Source organism: Mastigoproctus giganteus, chromosome 4 (genome assembly GCF_048544385.1).
Source record: "Mastigoproctus giganteus isolate SK-2022 chromosome 4, ASM4854438v1, whole genome shotgun sequence".
Lineage (NCBI taxonomy): Eukaryota > Metazoa > Arthropoda > Arachnida > Uropygi > Thelyphonidae > Mastigoproctus > Mastigoproctus giganteus.
In genome coordinates, this window is record NC_143578.1 from 180,640,710 (window position 1) to 180,662,969 (window position 22,260).

The window sequence follows — 22,260 nt, forward strand, 5'->3', positions numbered from 1 at the left end:
TATAGTATACCTGAAATAGCAAAATTAGCAGGACAAGAACCACAATCTAACCAATTTGGAATGTGGTTAGTCCAAATAACTTTGAAGATGGGCTAAATATTAAGGAATTGGTCCCTGAGGCTGTCACATTCGGTTTGCTCCGGTGGTCTATATAAAACCTAGCTATCATTCTCTCAGGTATGAGAAGACAGGGCTTGCTATCTGGGAGTCAAAACACTGATGGAACTGATATTGAGGTGACACCTGGGTCAAGTGGACCAAATTTCTGCAAAGTCTGTTTGTTATGCAACAACCAAATCCTCTACTTGTGATTTCACAATTGCAGGACTGTTAGTAACTCTGTATAATGCCCATTTGCAAGTCCTAAAATATGGCTCCTAGTATACTGGAGGTGACCACACAGGTGTGAACCAATGTAAGCAGGGGTCAAGGTGAGGCATCCAAACCACACAGAGGAATGCCACCCCTCTGTGTTAGTTACCAGGCAATAATAGGTGGTAGATGACTCTCACCAACTAGTGCAATATCACCACTTTGCTTATTAGAGGCTCACATGGTGAAACCCATATTTAGTCTCTGGGGCAAATCTCTGGTAACTCACCATCTCTTCCACCATGCAGTATGATTGATGTTTTTTGAAGTTAGGATGGGCATCATGGTGAGAACCAATCTTTCTTACATTTCAAGGATACAGTGCTGAAACGGTATTCACAGACCAGGTTGTATATAGACCACCGGAGCAAACCGAATGGTAACTCTCTAGGAGGCACCCAGATCAGCTAGTACAAATAATCTGACTGCCTTTACTCTGCCAGACAGTGAACAGAGGGAGTCTGGATAGTTAGAATGAACGAGGCCATGTTATGTAGATGCATGTAAGCTTCATGCAGAACATCCTCCTCCTCCATACCATTTCATTACTACTGAATACATCACAGATATTCAAATTAAGAGAAAAAAAAAAAACAAAAAAAAACTTAACTATGAAAAGATTTAAACCTCCCAAACACTTCCTTGTTCATTTCAAAATATACGTGACCTCAATTCCAATCTCAATGATGTCCATTACAATGTTCGCTGTACTATTCCTTTCATTCAAAGGTGGTACTTTAGTCTGATATTCCCTATCAGAGACTTGCTTATTTGGAATCTCCTCTTTTCAATCTTCTCTAGCTTAAAATCTCTCCAACACATTCTGTCAAGTTCATCTGTTGCCTCTATCGTTTTCCCAACTCCACTAATCATTTGTAACTCTGATTTCCATTTTTTGAGAATTGAATTTCTCCAATCCATCTCTCCCAACAGCGAGGTAATTTTCTTTATTTCTAGATGCTCTCTTTCACTCTGTGTTACTTTTCTTCTAAACAGCTACTCATTTTGTGCAAATCTCAAATACACCTTATCATGGAATAATGTTCCCACATCTGGGAACATATCCTCAAAAACCTCTCAGGCTTCTAGGCTCCATTCGGTTAACAAAGTCTCTCCACTCTGTTTCTTCTGCATGTCTTTTCTACAGATACTTCCACGAGCACTCTTCTTTTGAATTGACTTCTATAATTCCCCTTCTCTCTTCCAAATCAGTCTAAACATGTGCTGCAACCAGTTGGCATCCCTTTATTGTCCAACTTCAAATGCACCAAACCAAACCTTCTTCTTCCTCATTTATTCCTTCAACCTGCATTTTTCTGGAACAACCTCCCTCTATACATTGTCTGAAAATTATAATCTACAGAAATTCAAGTCTAAAATCATCAAGTATCTTCTGTCATCTTCTCAATCTTCGACTCATGCACAGTACTACTTACCACAGGTAGTAATACCTGTTAGTGTTTGGGGTGTTCTTAAAAAAATTAATTTGTAGAAAGGATGGACAGAATGCAGGCTTTATTTTTTGGCCAATGCTGTATACAGTATATCAATAGTCACCTATGGTGAAATTTTCATATGTATGAAAAAAGAAGCAACTTCAAGATTTCTAATGATGCAATTTTAATGAAATTGAAAAAGACAAATTATATATATATTATGGAAATTCTTCCAAAAGAAGTCAATTTATTATACTAGGGATGGACATAACTGAATGATTAATAACTGATCGTTTCAATAATCAAAACCACTGAATATACACACAATTAAGAAATCTAAAACAGCAATCTACAATAATGTATTCTTCTTCTGGCGTTATAACCCAGGGTGGGTCTTAGCCTTCTCAACAATGTTCCACCAGTAAGCCCTCCCAGAAGTCATTCTCCAACTTCTTATTCTCATGGTCTTCTTCTAAGTCCTCTTCTAATTATGGTAATGTATTATGGTTTCATAATCAATTATATGCAAATTAGTTGAATACAAAATCAATAGCAACAATTAGTTTTAATAATATCATAATGAACCCATCCATTGTATTTTTTTGCTTCACTTTTCTTTGTCAATTTCACATCCAATTTATATAATCAATTATTTCAATTATTGGACATAATCAATTCTTGTGATTATGGCACTCAATTATGTTCATCACTCGTTATTACATGGGCAGGCAGCTACTGGTCATTGTGAAGATAATAAACACTTTACACATAGGCTAATTACAACAATTACAAATACAGACACTGTATTCTCTAGTAATGGAAGTGCCATAAAAATGTTTACTTAGTACAAATGTGTATATACATATGCACAGTTTTGTACTAAGTAAATGCATTAGTAGGTATCAATGTACTATTATATACTGTACTATGTACTGAATTCATTTTGCTATACTTACTTCCAATACATCAGCTTCCCCTTCTTGTTTTCTATCTTCATTGTTACGTTTCAGTTCTTCTTTACTGACTGATAAACTTTCACCACTTGGGGATAAAATGGGAAGCAATTTCAAGACAAAGACGAAAGTCACATATTTAAAATTACAAATGAACTGAAGAATTAAATCAAAACAATAAAAGGGTAATAATATACATACCACAATTTAGACAAAAGAAAAAAATTTTTTTTTTTTTTTTTTTACCCCATTTGAAACAATGACAACTGGAAAGAACAATTAATAAGGAAATCACAAAACTTATATTTGGAAGGGAAAATATCTCTGACTATGCAATACATTAACCGAGAAAAGTTCTTAGCACAAATTTGCAAATGCTACCCTTCGTAAAAGAATGCTTCAACCATAATTCTTATTTGGGATTATCTCAAAATTAGTATCTTAACTTAAAACTTCATTCAATTCAAGTTACATAGTTTATCTTGTATGCAAAAACTATAAAAGGAAATTGTAATAAATAAGATATGTATACATAAATATAAGGTGTCAATGTCCATTACCAAGGGTCAAAACATCCTCTTTCCTCTCACAAATCATTAATAGTAATAACCTGAGCTGTCCCAGTTGCTACTTACACTGTAGGGAAAGGCTTGTCATATTGGGTTGTATCATAACCAATAAATTTCTCATCCTGAATCACTTTTAATTCCATGTCCCATAATCTGTGCATCAGCCCCAGATCTCTTTTCCACAAATGAAAAACCATAGTTTTAACAGGATTAAACTTCGGTTGCCATCTTTCACATCACATGTGTAATGAGTAAGTCAGTCTGAAGGAGCATAGCCTAGTCCTTATTGTTAATCATCTTACCTATCTTTAAATCATCAACAAACTTTAACAACTTTCCCTGTATACCCTCATCAGTATTGGCAAAAATCAGAAAAGTGAGGTCCCCAACTGAGGGATCCCACTCACTACATTAATCCACTCTGAAGAATTCCCATTAATAACCACCCTGTGTCCCTTTTCATTTCTGATCTACTTGAGGATGCATCCATTAATCCCATCACACTTGTCTGTACAAAATCCTCTTATGTGAAACCAAATAAAAAGTTTTACTATAATCTAGATAAGAAATATGAAAATTGTTTCTAATACCTACTATATATTCCAACATATAAGTTAACCTTTGAAGCATTAAAATTTTAGATGATTTTTTAAAGTTGACTTATACACTAAGCATAAAATCCTAAACTTGAATTAAAGGTATTGCTTAAAGCTAAAAAGGATGTGAATCACATGTTTCACATGATTCACATGTTTATTGGCATTAATTTTATGTAAATAGATTGCTAACAATTATACATTGTTTCTCACCTTTTAAAATCAAAGGATTTGTTTATCTGCTTCATCAAATGAACACAGGTTATGGAATTCATCATATGTTATGTTTTCAGGTTCACTCTGAGTTCTTAAAAATTGAACTTGCACAATTGTCACTTTATAACAGCAATTTCACTTCCATGTCAGAGTGTTGTCTACATAGAAATTAGGTAGCAGTACATACAAAAAAGGCAATGGCTCAGTTACATAATCAATGGCCCCAATACACAGCTTCAACAAGAGATGTCACTTGTCATCTACGCCAGTAGCTTTAGCTTCATGACCTGCTACATAAGGAATTACTGTACATACTTATTGCTTTGTTTACAATTTACTGTAAAGTAAAATAAAATGTCACAGTGTAAACTTTTAAAAAAGAAAGAGCAAAAATAATTGGATTAAAAACTAGGCAGTGACAATGTGCAATTATTTTGCAATGAAAGATGACCAAGAAGTGGAGGGGGACAATTATACAGTAAATATAAGGATGAATTTAAGATCAAAACTGAGGGACTTAACAGGCTGGAATATATAGTAAATGTTTTATGACTTCCTCACAGTAATTAATTAGGTTTATCAGGCAAGATTTCTTTCCCAAAGTCATGCTGTGATCCCTTTAGGTCTTCATTCTTATCAAGATGGTTCTGCATTGCATTCTTGCTCACTGGTTCCATTATCTTTATCCACTACAGAAGTAGTGGATAAAGATATTTCCATTATCTTTATCCACTAGTCAAAGTCAGTGACCTAGAGTTACTCATTTTCATCTTTGATTGGATAAAACATCTGCACTTCTCAAGTCCAAAGGACTTATTCCAGAGTCTTGTAATGATGTCAGTTATAATCCTAATGGTATAATGCACTCTCCTGATGCATTCTCTAATGTAATGGGATGTCTGGACTGTGTATGATTTAACAGGACCTATACGATTTACAGTCTTAATTTTCCCATAAACATAAGGAAAAACTCCTTATCCCCATTCTTATCTTTTTGACAATGATTTTTCATATTCACCTTTTACTTTTCTTATTCAATCTGTAGTATTGTTAAACATCTGCTTCAAGTTCTCATGTGTGTTCTCACACAATCTGTAACTATCCCATCTTTTCTTCTTTAGCCGTATAAGATCTGTCAGCTCTCTTGACACCAATTTTGGCATCCTCCTCTTATTATGCTTTTCCAGTGGAACAGATATATTCATATCTTCCAGGATAATTTGTTTAAATATTTTCCAAAGAGCATTCATATCCAGTGATCAGAAATTACTACTCACAGTTAGGAGCCTAAGAAGATTATCAACCAACTACTCTCCCCCCCGCCCACTCTCTCACCTTTAAAACTGAAACCTTTGCCTTTCACCACCAAAATTTCCTTGGACACTACCCATTTTATAATATTGTGGTTATACCTAATAATTCTTACAATGTCAAATCTTCAATAATACATGGATCCTAAGTAAGAAACAATTCAAGGATATTTGGGCCTCGTGTACTTTCTCTGATACCTTAAAATAAGCAACACATCCAGATGGTTCAAAAAAAAAAAAAAAAAAAAAAATTCCTACAAAGTGTGACACTTGACCACAAATTCCAATTGACAAGGGGTAATCACCCATAATCTGGTAACTTGTTGTCTAAACAGATTGTTATATTCCCCAAAATAATTAGGTAGCACATACCAACTATCAACTTTATATTATCACCATAAGACACTGGGCTTCTTGAAAGGATCCAAAGACAGGCAACTCACATGGTAAGATCAGCAGAAGGACAACTGTATAAGGAAAAAAAACTTTGATGATTAGGTGGGCAACACAGCTTGGCAATCAGACATCTTACAAGGGACCAACCTGACTGAAGTTTATAAGGCTCAGAGATGTTAGTAAAATGAATAAAGGCAGAATTTTCACCATTATAAAGAATTTCAGAACTAGGGGCCATAAATTCAAATTACAGGGAAAGAGTTTTAGACAAGATTCTAAAAAATTATTTTAGCCAGAGAATGGTTGATTAGAACAAGTTGCCTCCACAGTAGTTGAGGCTGACAATATGAAGATGAATATTCCAAGGTCAACTGCATAGTTACCCAAATTCAACATATGTTATGAGGGTGCCAAACACAGATAACCTGCTGTTCCATATTTTGTTATTGCATTCAAACAAGTATTCCTTTATAATGAATTTTCAAGCAATAAAAGGATTCAAATGATTACCAATAGTAGAACTAGTCACAGATTTGTCCTTTGTAGGCAAATTACAACCAAGTAGTGAGAGGAATCTAAGGAAGAGGAAATTCTGCAACAAACTTACACTGAGGATGCTATTTCAATGCTAATGGCATATACTGTAAATGGACAGGAACAGTTCCAGTCCATTACAGAACCCACCAGTTAGCCAGAGGCAGAAACCCCCACCCCACCCCACTTTTTTTTTTTTTTTTTTTTTTTTTTTGTTAGATACCAACTCTCAATCCATAAAAATGAAGCACCAAAGTGCATTACCAGGAAGAAAAATGTGACCATAGCAAACTTCAATCAATTGATTGGTTCATTAAACTGATAGAAGTTTAGTGCAAACCATTGCCAATTTCCATGGTTATTTTGCATGAGCTGAGATAAAAGCACTTCCCATGGACCACTGCATGCTCCTTTGACAAGCTGCCAATCCCCAATCTACAGAGATGATTCCCCAAACTACAGAGACAGTGGGATCTGAAGTTACAGAAACACTCAATTGTAAGGACTAAAGCTTGAGGGAAACCATTTGGAAGATCACGGATTAATATAAGTACTTGTAATTTGCATGTGTATGCATGGCTGCACCAAGTAGCAGGAGGGAACCAGTGAGGTAAACTTAAGCTCAGAGACACTCTTGGATCATAGTGTATATAATAAAAAAAATAAATAAAAATAGTGTAAACAGCATTCCGCATGAGCATTACATATTTCTTGCTTGATCATTACATTTATGCCTAACATAAATGCCCAAAGTTTATAAACTACACAATGATTTTGCAAATATAAAAGGAGGATAAACTTATAACACATACTTACAATGTACTTATAATTAGTGTTCACAGAATCATGTATATTGATATGTTCTGAACGCTTAATATGTAATATTATTAATAAAATTTAATGTATTTACTGTTTAAAAAGGTAACAAAAAAAAAAAAAAAAAAAAAAAGAGTGCGTACCCTGTACGCATGAAAGATATTTTAGGTGAAAACATGTTTGACGAAAATTAGAACCGTTTTAAAATCAAACAGCTAGAACTAAAGTTATGAACAATGTTAACATTTTGTGCTCACACGCGCTACTTACACTACTAAATCAATATTTGGAAGATGTTAGCAAAATCCAAGCCAATAGCCTAATTACACATTTAATTGTAACCATTTGTTGAATACTATGATTGTGAGGTATCTGTATCTGACTGTGAAGTATAATGGGGAAGTATTTGTATTGTTGCAACCCACATTTTCATTACATTCCATTGTTAGGTGCTGTTATAGATGTTTTCAAATTAATAACTTTTGTTTAGTGAAAGAGACTGAATGTCAACAATGCAAAATCAAATGCAGGGTTTTGTCGACAGTATCATGCAAGCCAACCTAAGAAAATAAAGACAGAGGTAACAATGAGCGAGCAACAATGACAAAGACTATCGAGAGATTGCGAAAAAGACAAAGCAAATCAAGAGATGAATTTAGCAGTGACACTCCATCTAACAATGATGCACCTAAAATGACTTAATTGTGTACAACGGAACATTTCTCCAATTGCGGAGCAGATGAGTTTCAATGATCAAGCTCCTTTTCCTTACACCAACTACTATCTACATAAGAACTCACATCAAGAGTTTGAAAGGAGATTTATGAAAAATGATTTCTGTTCTGTATTCTATATGTGCAATCATCTACGGTTTGAAAATGACACCAGCTGTGAAAGATATACTACTGACACACACTGCATATCCCGATGTTGATGTTATGGGATACTTGTGTGTAATAGCTGGACAGAATCACTTAAGTGGGAAGTACTGATGTAGGAATTACTTAATGATGTAACTACCATAAAGGCTAAAGGGAAGGGCTTTTGCTTTTGAAAAAGTGACTACAGGGGTCTCAGGCAGTTTTTAAATTCTACAGTGGGATCAACTGATGATGATGTTACCAGCAGTGAATTCTAAATGGGGAAGCCTCAAGGGACTTAATTTTGGAGGCTACTAGGCTTTTCATTCCAACTCAGAAATACTTTTCAAGGTTTAGGCCTAAATGGATGACAGATGGATTAATAAGGCTCGTGGCAGAGAAGAAAAATGTATGGGATGCATAAAAAGTATCAGGTCACAGAAGAGTAAGGCAGATATAAACTAGTCTGTAATCAAGTCACAAAGGAAGTCAGGCAGGCGAAGGCAAATTATGAGAAATCTTTGGCAAAGGATGCGAAGAGTTCTTTACTGATGTAAACTGTAAAAAGAAAGGGATGAATCAGATTGGACCACTTAACATAGATGGGTTGACTATTGATGATCATGCTCAGGTAGCTGATAAACTGAATGAGAATTTTGCATCTACATTCACACATGAAGTTTTATTCAATGAGGAGAGTGCTAGATGTTTATCAAACTCTAACAGGAACAAAGTGATTTTGTAATAACTGAGAGCAAAGTGGAGGAGAAATTTTTGAAGTTAAACATAAAAAAGGCACCTGGGGTGGACAGGATCTATCCAGTTATATTAAAGGAGGCAGCAAAGGAAGTAAGCAAACCCCTAGCCATAATTATGAAATCTTCCTTGGACTCGTGGGAGTTCCCAATGGTCTGGAGGTGTGCAAATGTATCACCAATTCACAAAGGGGGTTCAAAAGGTGACACAAGTAACTATAGACCTGTTAGTTTAACATGTGTTCTGGGAAAAATAATGGAATCACTGGTTAAAGAAGCATTGCTGGATCATCTAGACAAGCCTGCAGTAATAGTTAACAGCATGGGTTTGTTAAAGGGAGGTCTTGTCTGACCAATTTGATTGGATACTATGATGTGGTCACAAAGGAACCGAATGCCAAAAATAATTTTGATATCATATACAGCAATATCTCGCTTAGCACGGCTTCAAACAGCACAGGTTTCACTATAACACGGTTTTCAATATAACACGGTTTCACTATAACACGGTTTTCACGGTTTAAGTTTAAGTCAAAAATTTATTTTACATATTAAAACTCATTCAATAGCCTAGACAGGTACTATACAAATATGCTGCGGTGCCAACTCTATTGTCTATCATGCACATAGTACTTCAGCTCCCTTCAGGCAGTCAGCTGCAACTTGCAACAGTGTTCAGTATTCTTAATTCATTCCTGATGAGACATGATAGTTTTTCAAAATTTTCATTTCAAAATATATTTTTTACCCCTTCAATTACGATCGAAAATATATCTGCATCTTGACTAGAAATCACTGCCAACAACATGCAGTTCTGTTTGGCAGCATGTTTTGCCCCATTTGGTAAATGATTTCACCAGTTTTGAATCGCAAGTTCAGATAATTTCCGAAGACATTGTGAAGGTCGGAAAAGACTTGGGATTCGAAACTTTGGACACTTCCAATGTACGTGACTGTACTGACTTACATGTAAATGACTTAGATGATGAAACTTTCCTTGAAATTGACGAGCAAACTGCATATGCAGAAGAGTAAAATGAATTCTGAAGTTGATAACACTGAAGTGCCACCAAAACAATTTTCCACAAAAACACTGGAGAAAATTTTGGGTGGGGGTGGGGGGGATTGAAATGGCTTGCAAGGCGATTAAGAATGGAGATCCGAATGTTGAACGTAGCATCGAGATACGGCAAATTTTACAAGACGGCATTCAATGCTACAAAGACACGAACGCCGAGAAAAAGAAGACAGCTTCACCAGACTTCATTAGTGAAATACCTAAATAAACAATGGCTTTTTTTAAAGCTTTTTTCTCATCTCTCATGAAGTTAACTTTTCATTAATAAAAATTTTGCGATATTTTTTTTAAATTTGAAATCCTTTTAATTGGCTATCAAGTGCAAATTGTTTATAGATTTATCATAATTTTTTTGTAGACTGTTTCTCTGGCATGCATTCAATTAAAACCCATTATAATTATACCTCAATTAGCACGGTTTCACATAACATGAAACAGTTTCGGTACCAATTATCAGTGCTATGCACAGCATTGCTGTACTTGGATTTCAGGAAAGCTTTTAATACTGTTGCACATGGAAGACTGCTGTACAAATTGGAGATGTATGGCATTAAGGGTAAGTTACTACAATAGATATGTGGATGGTTGAATGGGAAATGACAGAGAGAGTGATAATCAATGGATACTGCTCTTCATGGACAAATGTTATTAGTGGAGTTCCCCAGGGTTCGGTGTTGGGCCCATTGTTGTTTTGTATATTTATCAATGATATTGATGAAGGTATGTCAGGTTTAACGTCAAAGATTGCTGATGATACAAAGGTTGGCAGGGTTGTTAATGAGAAAAAGACAGTATGCTACTCCCACTGGACCTAGATAAGAGGACAAATGGGCTGAGAAGTGGCAACTGAAGTTTAACATTGACAAATACAAAGTACAGCATATGAGTAGCACCCATAGACCCAACTGTGTGGTACTACACTCAGGGAAGTGGAAAGTGAAAAAGACCATATTTGTGCAGTCAAATATGAAGTCCGCTGAGCAGTGCAGACAGGCTGCCAGGGCAGGTCATGGAGTCTTGTCAATGATACATACAGGAATTTTGCTAAAAAGGGACAGAGAGGTGATTATCCAGTTATACAAGGCAATGGTCAGGCCAATAATTGAGAAATGTGTACAGGTTTGGAGGCCTCATTTTACGAAGGATGTAGAGTTGCTAGAACGAGTACAAAGAAGGGCAATGAGATTGGTGAGGGGAACAAAGGGGTGCTCTTACCAAGAAAGGCTTAAGTTCTGCAAATTGCAGCACCTGGAGAGTAGGCACCTGCGGGGTGATCTGAATGCTGATGGGATTCTTCCTCTTGCTCAGATTAAGAACCTGAGGAAGCACAGTTTCAAATTGAGGAAAGACAGTTGTAGAATAGATATGCAGAAATTTGTCTTTAGCCAGAAGGTTGGCTAAAGACAAATTTCAGAATTTCAACAGAACAGACAAAAGTTGTCTGTTCCACCTTGATTGGTGGAACAGACTTCCATCTTTTGTTGTGGAATTTGATGGCCTAAATAAATTTAAGGCTGAGCTGGACAGCCATTTGGAACGAATGAAGGGGTGACATGGGAGGGTTTGTTTTTTGTTTTTTTTTGGCTGATGCTGCATAAGCTTGCTTTCTTGCATCGTATGCTTCTACTACTAATACTAAATGGCTTTGTCTACCCAGAAATTACATCACATTTGCCCAAGTTCGATTTAGTGAAAGAGAGGCTTATTTCTCCTTGCTTAACATTCATGCAGATAAGGTGCCTGACACACATGAGAATGAGAACAGAGAATGGCAATGCTATTCTCTGTACTCGTTTTACTAACTCTACATCCTTCCTAAAATGAGACCTCCAGACCAGTATGCAGTACTCAAGGCACTGAATGCCTATTACATTATACAAAGGGATAATCAACCTCCTTTTCCTTACTAGAAAAATTCCTGTATATCACTGACAAGACCCCATGATCTGCTTTAGCAGCCTGTCAGTACTTCTCAAAAACCTTCATGTCTGACTGCACAGTTACCCCCAGGTCTTTTTCATTCTCTACAACCATGAGAGTAGTACCACACAGTTGGTACATTTCTCTGGGGTTACTTCTACCTGTATGCAGTGCTTTGCATTTGTCAATATTAAACTTCAATTGCCACTTCTCAGCACATCTGTCCAACTTTTCTAGATCCTGCTGCAATAGCATACTGTCATTACTGTAATTAATAACCCTGCCAACCTTTGTATCATTTGCAAACTTGGACATTAAACCTGATATACCTTCATAAATATGAACACAACAACAACAATGGGCCTAACAGCGAACCTTGGGGGACTCCACTAATAGCATTAGTCCACGAAGAGCAGCTTCCACTGATTACCACTCTCTGTTGTCTCCCACTCAACCACCTTTCTATCCATTGTAGCAACTTGCCCTTAATGACTTACTGCTCCAATTTGTACAGTAGACTTCCATGTGCAACAGTACTGAAAGCATTCCTGAAATCCAAGTATATGATATTAAAATTATTTTTTGCATTCAGTATCCAATCAAATTGGTCAGACAAGACTTCCCCTTGACAAACCAATGCCGTGTCTGAATTATTACTGCAATCTTGTCTAGATGATTCTGCGATGCTTCTTTAACCAATAACTCCATTGTTTTCCACGGAACAGAAGTTAAACTAACAGATCTGTAATTACTAGTGAGCCCCCTCGATCCCCCTTTGTGAACTGGAGATACATTTGCACATCTCCAGTCCATGGGGACCCCCCCAAGTCAAGGATGCTCTCATAATTATGGCGAAGGGTTTGCTTACTTCCTTTGCACCACCTCCTTTAATATAACTGGATAGATCCATCCACCCCAGGTGCCTTTCTTTTGTTTATTTTCAATTTCTTCTCCACTTTGCTTGCGGTTATTACAAAATTATTTAGCTCGCCCTGTTAAAGTTTAAAGCTTCTGTCCTCCACTTTCCTACAGAATTCCTCATGTGTGAATGCAGAGGCAAAATAATCATTGAGTTTGTAAGTCTAAAACACTGATAGAACTGACATTCGGGTGACACTCAAGTCAAGTGGACCCAATTTCAGCGAAGTCCGGACGGTCTATGACAGCCAAATCCTCTGCTTGCACCTTCACGATGGTGGGACTGTTAGTAATCCTGGGTATAACCTTCATGCACAAGTACATGGTGGGTGACCACCCAGGTGTGAACCAACGTAAGCAGGGGTTGAGGTGTGGCGCCCACACCACATGGAGGAACGCCGCCTCTCTATGTTACCAGGCAGTACTAGGTGGTAGATGACTCTCATCAACCGGTGAAATACCACCACTTTGCTTATTGGAGGCTTGAAGTGGTGTAACCCATGTTTAGTCTCTAGAGCTAAGTTCCGGCCAACCCTTCCCTATCTCTTCCATCATGCAGTATGATTGATGATTTTTGAGGTTATGATGAATGTCGTGGCGAGATCCAATATTCCTTACATTTCGAGGGTACAGCTCTAAAACGGTGTTCGCAGGCCCGCCGCTAGATAGTACACCAGACCGAACCTATTGGTAACTCTCTAGGAGGCTTCCGGATCAGCTAGTGTATAATCTTGCTACCTCTACTCTGCCAGATAGTGATTGGAGGGAGTCCGAGTAGTGTGTATGCGGGGAGCATTGTCGAGGCCACGTTATGTCAAGGATCTGGGTATATTCTTACCACATGTACGCCATATCCAAAAATTTCATTACTTCATACAGCATGTCCCACCCACTTTTTTTTACTATTGAATACACCATGAATTGTCAAAATAATAGAGCAAGCTTATCTGCGAAAAGATCTAAACCTCCCAAGGACTTCCTAATTCATTTCACAAATATACATGGTCTCAATTCCAATCTCAACGATATCCATTTCCACTTGCAGTCTTCCAAACCCCATGTACTTTTTCTGACAATCTCAGTTATCAGTTGATTCAACTACTGCTCATCTTAGATGTCCAAATTATTTGCTCTATGATGTCTTTCGCCTCAAAGGTGGTACTTGTGCATATGTCCATTCTGATATTCCCTGTCAGAGACTTGGCAATTTGGAATCTCCTCTCTTTGATCTTCTCTGGCTTAAAATCTCTCTACCTCATTGTGTAAAATTCATCTGTTGTCTCTACCATTCTCCCAACTCCACTAATCACTTGGAGCTCTTTGACTTCCTCTCTTTGCAACTTGACTTTCTCCAGTCCAACTTTCCTAACAGTGAGGTAATTTTCCTTGGTGATTTTAACGTTCACAACTCCAGCTGGCTTCCGTTTTCTAGTCACACCGACCCAGCAGGTCGAGATGCTGAGGCTTTTGCAATTACTAATGACCTAGCACAGATTGTTCAATTACCTACAAGAATACTGGACAATCCTAATCATACAGCCAATACGCTTGATCTTTTTCTCACAAACAACCCTTCTAAGTACAAGGTTGAAGTGAGAGGTCCTTTATGAACTTCAGATCACAACTTGGTGATTGTCTCTTCTCCAATGGAACCTTTATCTCATGGCTATTCCCAACCTCATATTGTTTGGCATTACAAGAATGCAAAATGGGATGACCTGTGAGACTTCTTTTCCTTGGTCTGATTACTGTTTCAAAACTCCTGATGTCAACGTTTGCTCAGATAGTGTCAGTGAAATTATTCTTGCAGGAATGGAATCCTTTATCCCACACTCCACTTTAAAATCTCGTCCTTTATCTAAACCTTGGTTTTCCAATAAATGTGCCAAGGCTGTCCAAGAGAAGAATGTTGCATATCGTAATTGGCTTGTTTCTAATTCTTCAGTTTCATTTTCTGCCTACACCAAAGCTCGCAAAAATTGTAAAGCAGTTATTACTCAGTCCAAACTAGAGTTTGAAGAGGCTAAGAGTAGAAAACTTGCTTCTTGCCCTAATGGTAGCCGAGCATTCTGGTCTCTTGCCAAAGCTATTGGCCCAAACTTTTGCCCATCTCTGCTCCCACCTCTGTCCAAACCAAATGGTTCTGTTGTCACTTCAGCCAAGGATAAAGCTGACCTGCTAGCATCCCATTTTTCTTCAAGCTCTTGTATTAATGATCTTGCTAAAACACCTCCCACCATTCCTAACACGTTCCATTCAATGCCTCCTGTGGTCTTCCGTCAAAAGGATATCAGAAGGATTTTGATGAATCTTGATGCTAAGAAAGCTCCAGGTCCTGATGGTATTTCTCCACTTGTTCTCAAAACCTGTGCTCCTGAACTTACTCCTATTCTTTGCCGCCTTTTTTCACTTTCTTATTCCAAAGGTGTTTTTCCTTCTGCTTGGAAATTTGCTCATATCCGGCCAGTTCCTAAAAAGGGTGACAAATCCCTCCCATCCAATTATCGTCCCATTGCAATTACTTCTACTCTTTTATAGTAAGGGACAAATCAATTAACCGCCAACTCTTAAACTACCTAGAAACCTTCCGTCTGATCAACGACCGCCAGTATGGATTCCGTCAGTGTCGATCCACTGGTGATATTCTGGCTTATGTTACCCATTTATGGACTAATTCAATGGAAAGGTTCGGTGAAACACAAGTAGTTGCTCTTGACATCTCAAAGGCTTTTGATCGTGTTTGGCATAAAGGTCTTCTAAACAAGCTTCCATCTTATGGATTGCCATCTGTTTTTAGTAATTGGTTATCCAGTTTTCTCTCTGATCCCTCAATGAGGGTAATGGTTGATGGCTCTATGTCTTCTAACTTCTCCACTAATGCTGGTGTCCCCCAAGGTTCAGTTCTTTCCCCCACTCTTTTCCTCTTGTATATCAATGACCTTCTTCCATTGACTGGAAATCCTATCCATAGTTTTGCCAATGATAGCACATTGCATTCAACTTTCAATTTTGAGAAACCTTGTCCAGCTCAATCAGCTTCAAGTTCTCGAAAATCTGCTGCCAATTCCTTAAATGCCGATCTTCAGGTAATTCTCCAGTGGGGCAAAGACAACTTAGTTGATTTCAACCCTTCTAAAACTCAATCTTGTCTTATATCTCGCAAAAAGGATTCTTCTGCTCCCATGCTTATCTTTAGTGACACTCCGATTTCTAGACAAAATGATATATCTCTTTTGGGGATTACCCTGACTTCTAATCTCTCTTGGCACAAGTATATTATAAATATTGCTTCCTGTGCATCTAAAAAACTTGGTTTTCTCTTTCGCTCTTGGTGTTACTTTTCTTCCAAACAGCTGCTCACTCTGTATAAATCGCAAATCCGCCCTGCAATGGAATATTGTTCCCACAAAATATGTTGTGGTGTCCCCAAAACCTCTCTCAGGCTTCTTAATTCCATTCAGAAAGGGCAGTTAGGTTAATTAATGATTCATCTCTAACGGAGTCTCTCCACTCGCTTTCTCATAGACACTGTTTCTGCTGCATGCCTCTTCTACAGATACTTCCATGGGCACTGTTCTTCTGAATTGGCTTCTATAATTCCCGCTCTCTCTTTCAAAACAGTCCGAACACGTGCCGCCACCAGCCAACATCCATTTACTGTCCAACTACAAACCCACAGAACCAACTTTTCATCTTCCTCATTTATTCATTCAACTGCCGTTTTCTGGAATAACCTTCCTTCAGTCGTATTTCCTGAAAATTACAATCTACAGAAGTTCAAGTCCAATATCAACAAATATCTTCTTTCGTCTTCTGAACCTCCAACCCAAGCACGGTACTAAGTACTATAGGTTCTAATACCTCTCGTGTTTGGGGTTCTTATAAAAAAAAAAAAAAAGTTATCTGAGCAGGATCATTAACATTCTAACCAATCTGACTCACTGCCTTCCTTCTAGAGTTGATACGTAAGGAAGTCTTTGCCATTTTTCTTTGCATCTCTTGCCAAATATTTCTCGCAATCTGTCTTTGTTTGGCTAATATCCTTTTTTGACTTCATTACAGAATATCTTATCTACCACAGGCATCTGTGTCTCCTGATAATTTATATGCATCCCATGAATTTTTCTTCTCTGCTGCAAGTCTCATTAGTTTATCTGACATCCATTTGGGCCTAAACCTTGAACAGTATTTCTTAGTTGGTATGAAAAGCCAAATACCTTCCAAGATAATTCCTTGAATGCTTCACACTTGGAATTTTCTGTTGATAACATCATCGGTTGGTCCCACTGTGTAGAATTTAAAAACTGCCTGAGACCACTGTAATCACCTTTATGAAAACAAATCCCTTCCCCCTGAGCATTGTTGGGAGTATCAAGCAAGCCAATCTAAGAAAAACAATTTAGGTAGCAACGAGTGTGCAATAATGACAAAGACTATTGAGATTGTGTAAAAAAAAACAGAAAATCAAGCAATGGATTTAGAAGTGCCTTTAACCAGTAATGCTGCTCCATCTAACAATGATGTACCCAAAGTAACTTTTAATTGTGTACAACAGAACATTTCTCCAATTGCTAAGCAGACGAGGCTAAAAGGTCAAGCTCCATTTCCTTATGTTGACTACTATTTACATAAGAACGTGCATCGAGATGTTGAAAGATTTATGAAAAATAATTTCTGTTCTGTATGCTACATTTGCCATCATCTATGGTTCAAAAATGAAACAAAGAAATCAGCTGCTAAAGATATATCATTGACAGCACTATATATCCTGATTTTGACAGGATCCTTGTGTGTAACAGCTGTAGAGGATCACTTAACACCACCAATGCTATCTAAGTCGAATGGCTTGGTATACCTAAAAAGAAATTTCATCACATTTACTGAAGTTGGATTTAGTGACAGAGGCCCATTTCTCCCTGCTTATTGTTCATGCAGATAAGGCACCTGACACACGCATACAAAGAATATGGCATTCTGGGCCAAGTGAACAATGTGTGTTTCAGTCAAACACAATGGTCCATCGCTTGCCAAAGGAAATTCACGATGATCATTATATAAACTTGCATATGAAATGCAAGAAAATACATAAGTCTAACTATTTGATTGGGTTAGTAAGAAAGCAAGTGGTTAAAGCGTGGCTTCAATATTTCATTGACACTCTTCTCTAAGTCTCTGACAGGGAATATCAGAATGGACATATGCACAAGTACCACCTTTGAAGCAAAAGGAATCATACAGCAAATACAAACAACTGAGATGAGCAGTGGTTGAATCAACTGATAACTGGGATTCTGTCTGGAAAACGTACATGGGATTTGGCAGACTGTAAGCAGAAATGGACAACATTGAGTTTAAAACTAAGACCACATATATTTGTGAAATGAATGAGGAAGTATTTGGGAGTTTAGGTGTTTTTGGAGAAAAGTTTGTTCTATTGGTTTGACAATTCATGCATATTCAGTAGTAATAAAAGGTGTGGGGGGCATGGTCTATGAAGTAGTGAAATTTTTCAATATGGAGTACACATAAGAATATACCTAGTTCCATGACATAACATAACATAACATAACATAACATAACATGGGCGTGACAATACCCAATACCCCCCCCCCATGCATACACACTACTTGGACTCCCTAAAGTCACTATTTGAGAGAGTAGAGGCAGCAAGATTATACATTAGCTGATCCGGAAGCCTACTAGAGAGTTACCAATAGGTTAGGTCTGGTGGACTATCTAGCGGCTGGCCTGCGAACACCATTTTAGAGCTGTACCCTTGAAATGCGAGGAAGATTGGATCTTGCCATGTTCATCATAACCTAAAAAGGCATCAACCACATTGAAATCTTATTTGCATTTGTACTAAGAGACCTTATAATCCGTCTTAACATTCTTAATTTTCTTACTAATTTCACTGCAGAGCAGCTCATACTTACCATAAACATTAGTGTCTCCTGATAATTTATAATCATTCAATGCGTTTTTCTTATTTGCCACATGTCTATCAGTTCAACTAAAATCAATCAAGTGTAAACCTTGAACAATATCTTTCTTTATATAAAAAGTTTAGTAGATTCTATGATTAGCATTTGCAATCCTTTAACTTCAGAGAGCTGAACTGAAGAATTTAGAAAGTCCACTGCAATCATTTATAAAAGCAAAATTCCTTTTCTTTTCCAATAACAGCAGTTATTTCTTTAAATAAATTCAATGCACTATGGTCACTGCCACCTAGTGGTTAATTTACTTGATTCTTAATACATGAAGTGTCATTGCTGATAATTATCAGGAGAACTATCCCTTGTTCCCTCCCCAATCAGAGCCAGCTCAAAGGGTTATAAGGTACCCTAGGCCAAATTTGCTTTGGCATTTGTACCACCATCCAATTCCTATAAACTGCAAACTGTTTTCATATAAACAATAAAAAGGACTCAATACAACTATTGTTTATTACATTCAGTTCATTTCATTAAAATCTTGAAAAAAATATATATTTTCTTTCTATACATTAAAAAAGTTTTGCTCCTAGTAATTTTTATTCAGCCAATGGGTGAAAAAGGATGCGAGTTATTTGGTAATGCGTAAATACTAAAATACATAACAGAAGCCTTTACTGGGGTTAAAAAAAAAAAAAAAAAAAAAATTCTTTTAGCATGGTCATGCTAAATAAATCTCGTGCACGTGCTTTGTTTATCTAGCATGACCATGCAGTGCCATTCTTGATTTCCATATGTAATGTATTTATGTATTCATAGCTGAGAAAGGGACAGTGTTGAAAGCTTCTGTAAGTATTTCAATTCATTCAATTACCAAGCCATTTTGTTAAAAGCACACAAGGTAAATAACAGCAGATTATATCACTGCATCAAAACAACTGACAAAAACTAATCAGCATAACAATGCAATAAACTTGAAGTTCAGGCACTTAAGACAGCAATTAATACAACAAGAAAAAATTACAATGCCATACCAAACAAACTATTAAATAAAACCAAACTTGAAATATGGACATAAATGAAAAAAACACTTTGCAGCACAGGTAGTGCATTGCATCTCCGCCCACTACTACCATATTACATATACTGAAACCAAACAATAGAGAATTATTTTCTTTAGAAAGATAATAAAGAAAAGATGCATGTACCAGTGGTATAGCACATCCACAACTGCATGTTGCCACAGTGTAATATAAATTAAGATTATGTTAGCACAATGACTTAAATCAAGTAAGATGCAAATAAAGAAAACTAGTAATGCACATTCAGATAAAAGAAAACAAGGGAGAGAGAGCTAAATTAAAAAAAGAAAAGAAAAACAGACATTTGTGGGAGCAGTACACCCACAGGTTCGCTCTATATAGGGTTCAATGTGTTGATATCGCTTCAAATATTGGTCACGTGCTTGGTTTGCTATATTGTAACATCCATCGTGATTTCATGATATTCAGCTTTAGTACTAACAAGAGAGCATCCGTCTAAATTTATTGATGACTGGCTTTTAAATTTTAGTTTTTAGCAGACTGGAAAACAAGATGCAAACTATTTCAGAGACTGCTGGGAGTTACTGCAGTACAAGAAAACACATGGGTTGTGTTAGGGTAGCAAAGAATAGGAACAGATGCATGTATACTTGTGTATACACCAATGCTAGGAGTTTGGTAAATAAATTTGATGAATTTGATGTGTTGCGCAAAACATCAAAGGCAGATATCGTTGGGATATCAGAGACGTGGTTTCACACAGATATAAGGAATGCAGAACTGAAATTTGGGTAGACTGTGTACAGAAAGGATAGATAGGATAAGAAGGGAGGAGGGGTTATGCTATTAGTTAAGAAACACAAAATCCAAGAAGGAAGTGCAGCCAGTCGACATCGCTGGACAGTGCAGTGTCAAGTCAGTTTGGTGTGACATAAGCGTTGGGAGATCAAAATTGAGTGTAGGAGTGTGTTATAGGCCTAACAACTCTGATGAGCATAATAAGAAACTGTACAAAGAAATAGAGTGGGCCAATAAATCAGAGTCTTATAATGGGGGATTTTAATTTCCCAGATATTGACTGGAATTTGTGGGTTGGTCACTCACACACTAGCAAGGCTTTTGTGGATTTATTGGATGATTGTTTTCTACATCAGCATGTTCGGGAGGCAACTAGAGGGAGTAATACTCTTGATTTGATTATCAGTAGTGATTCTTCATGCATTAAGAATCTGCAGATAAAGGAACCACTAGGTGGCAGTGATCACAGTGTGCTGAAGTGGAATTTACTCAAAGAGGTTTGTTATTTGTTATTTGGTTTTTAGGAGCATTAGCAACTAAGGCCATATTGCTCCGGGAATATGCGGTGATCATTCCCTGATATTTCCGCATCCCCGTATTTGGTGGTGACGGGATCGAACCCCGGTCTAATCAAGAAGCGTGCGTTACGCACTGCTGCTTCTTCCCACCTGGCTACGGAGGCGCCCTCAAAGAGGTAACAACCATCAGGGGTAAAGGAGAGGGTTTTTTCCTTTCATAAAGGTGACTACAGTGGTCTGAGATAGTATTTAAATTCTATATGGTGGGACCAACTGACGATGTTACCAACAGCAAATTCAAAATGGGAACCATTCAAAGAATTTATCTTGGAAGCTACTAGGCTTTACATACCAACTAAGAAATATTGTTCAAAGTTAAATGGATATCAGATGAACTAATGAGACATATGGCAGAGAACAAAAATGCATGGGATACATAAATTAATGGGTGACACGAAAGCCCATGATAGATATAAGATGGACTGTAACTAAGTCACAAAGGAGATTAGGCAAGCAAAGGTAGATTATGAGAAATCTTTGGCAAAGGATGCAAAGAAAAACAGCAAAAATTCTTTACCTATGTAAACTCTAGAAGGAAAGGGATGAATCAGATTGGTCCATGGATATTGATGGTTGAACTGTTGATGATCCTGCACACGTAACTAAAAAAGTAAATGAATATTTTGCATCTACATTCACATATGAGGAGTTATTCAGAGAGGGGAATGCCAGAGGTGAATTAAACTCTGGCAGTGAGCTAGATAATTTTGTAATAACTGAGAGGAAAGTGGAGAAGAAATTGAAGATAAACATAAAAAAGACCCCAGGTGTGAATGAGATCTATCCAGTTATATTAAAGGAGGCAGCAAAGGAAGTAAGCAAACGCTTAACCATAATTATGAGAGCTTCCTTGGACTCCGGAGGTACCCATGGACACGAGATGTGAAAATGTGACCCCAATTCACAAAGGAGGATCAAAGGGTGACACAAGTAATTATAAACCTGTTAGTTAATTATAAACTTCTGTTCCAGGAAAATTAATGTAGGCACTGGTTAAAGAAGCACTGCAGGATTATCTAGACAAGACTTCAGTTATAGCTCAGAACACAGCATGGTTTTGTTAAGGGAAAGTCTTGCCTGACCAATTTGATTGGATACTATGATGTGATCACAAAGGAACTGGATGCAGGGAATAACTTTGATATCATATATTTGGATCTTAGAAAGGCTTTTGAT

The 22,260-nt window shown here is 37.2% G+C and overlaps 1 protein-coding gene across 2 annotated transcripts in view; it reads right to left on the reverse strand.

Moving 5' to 3' along the window:
* LOC150087230 (kinesin-like protein KIF21A) overlaps window positions 1-22,260 on the reverse strand; it is a 779,086-nt gene that overhangs the window by 407,085 nt on the left and 349,741 nt on the right. For both annotated transcript variants that reach the window (XM_090371900.1, XM_090371899.1), the window contains exon 14: window positions 2,765-2,849. In XM_090371900.1, coding sequence (XP_090228026.1) covers window positions 2,765-2,849 — 85 coding nt within the window. The remainder of the gene's footprint in view (window positions 1-2,764; window positions 2,850-22,260) is intronic.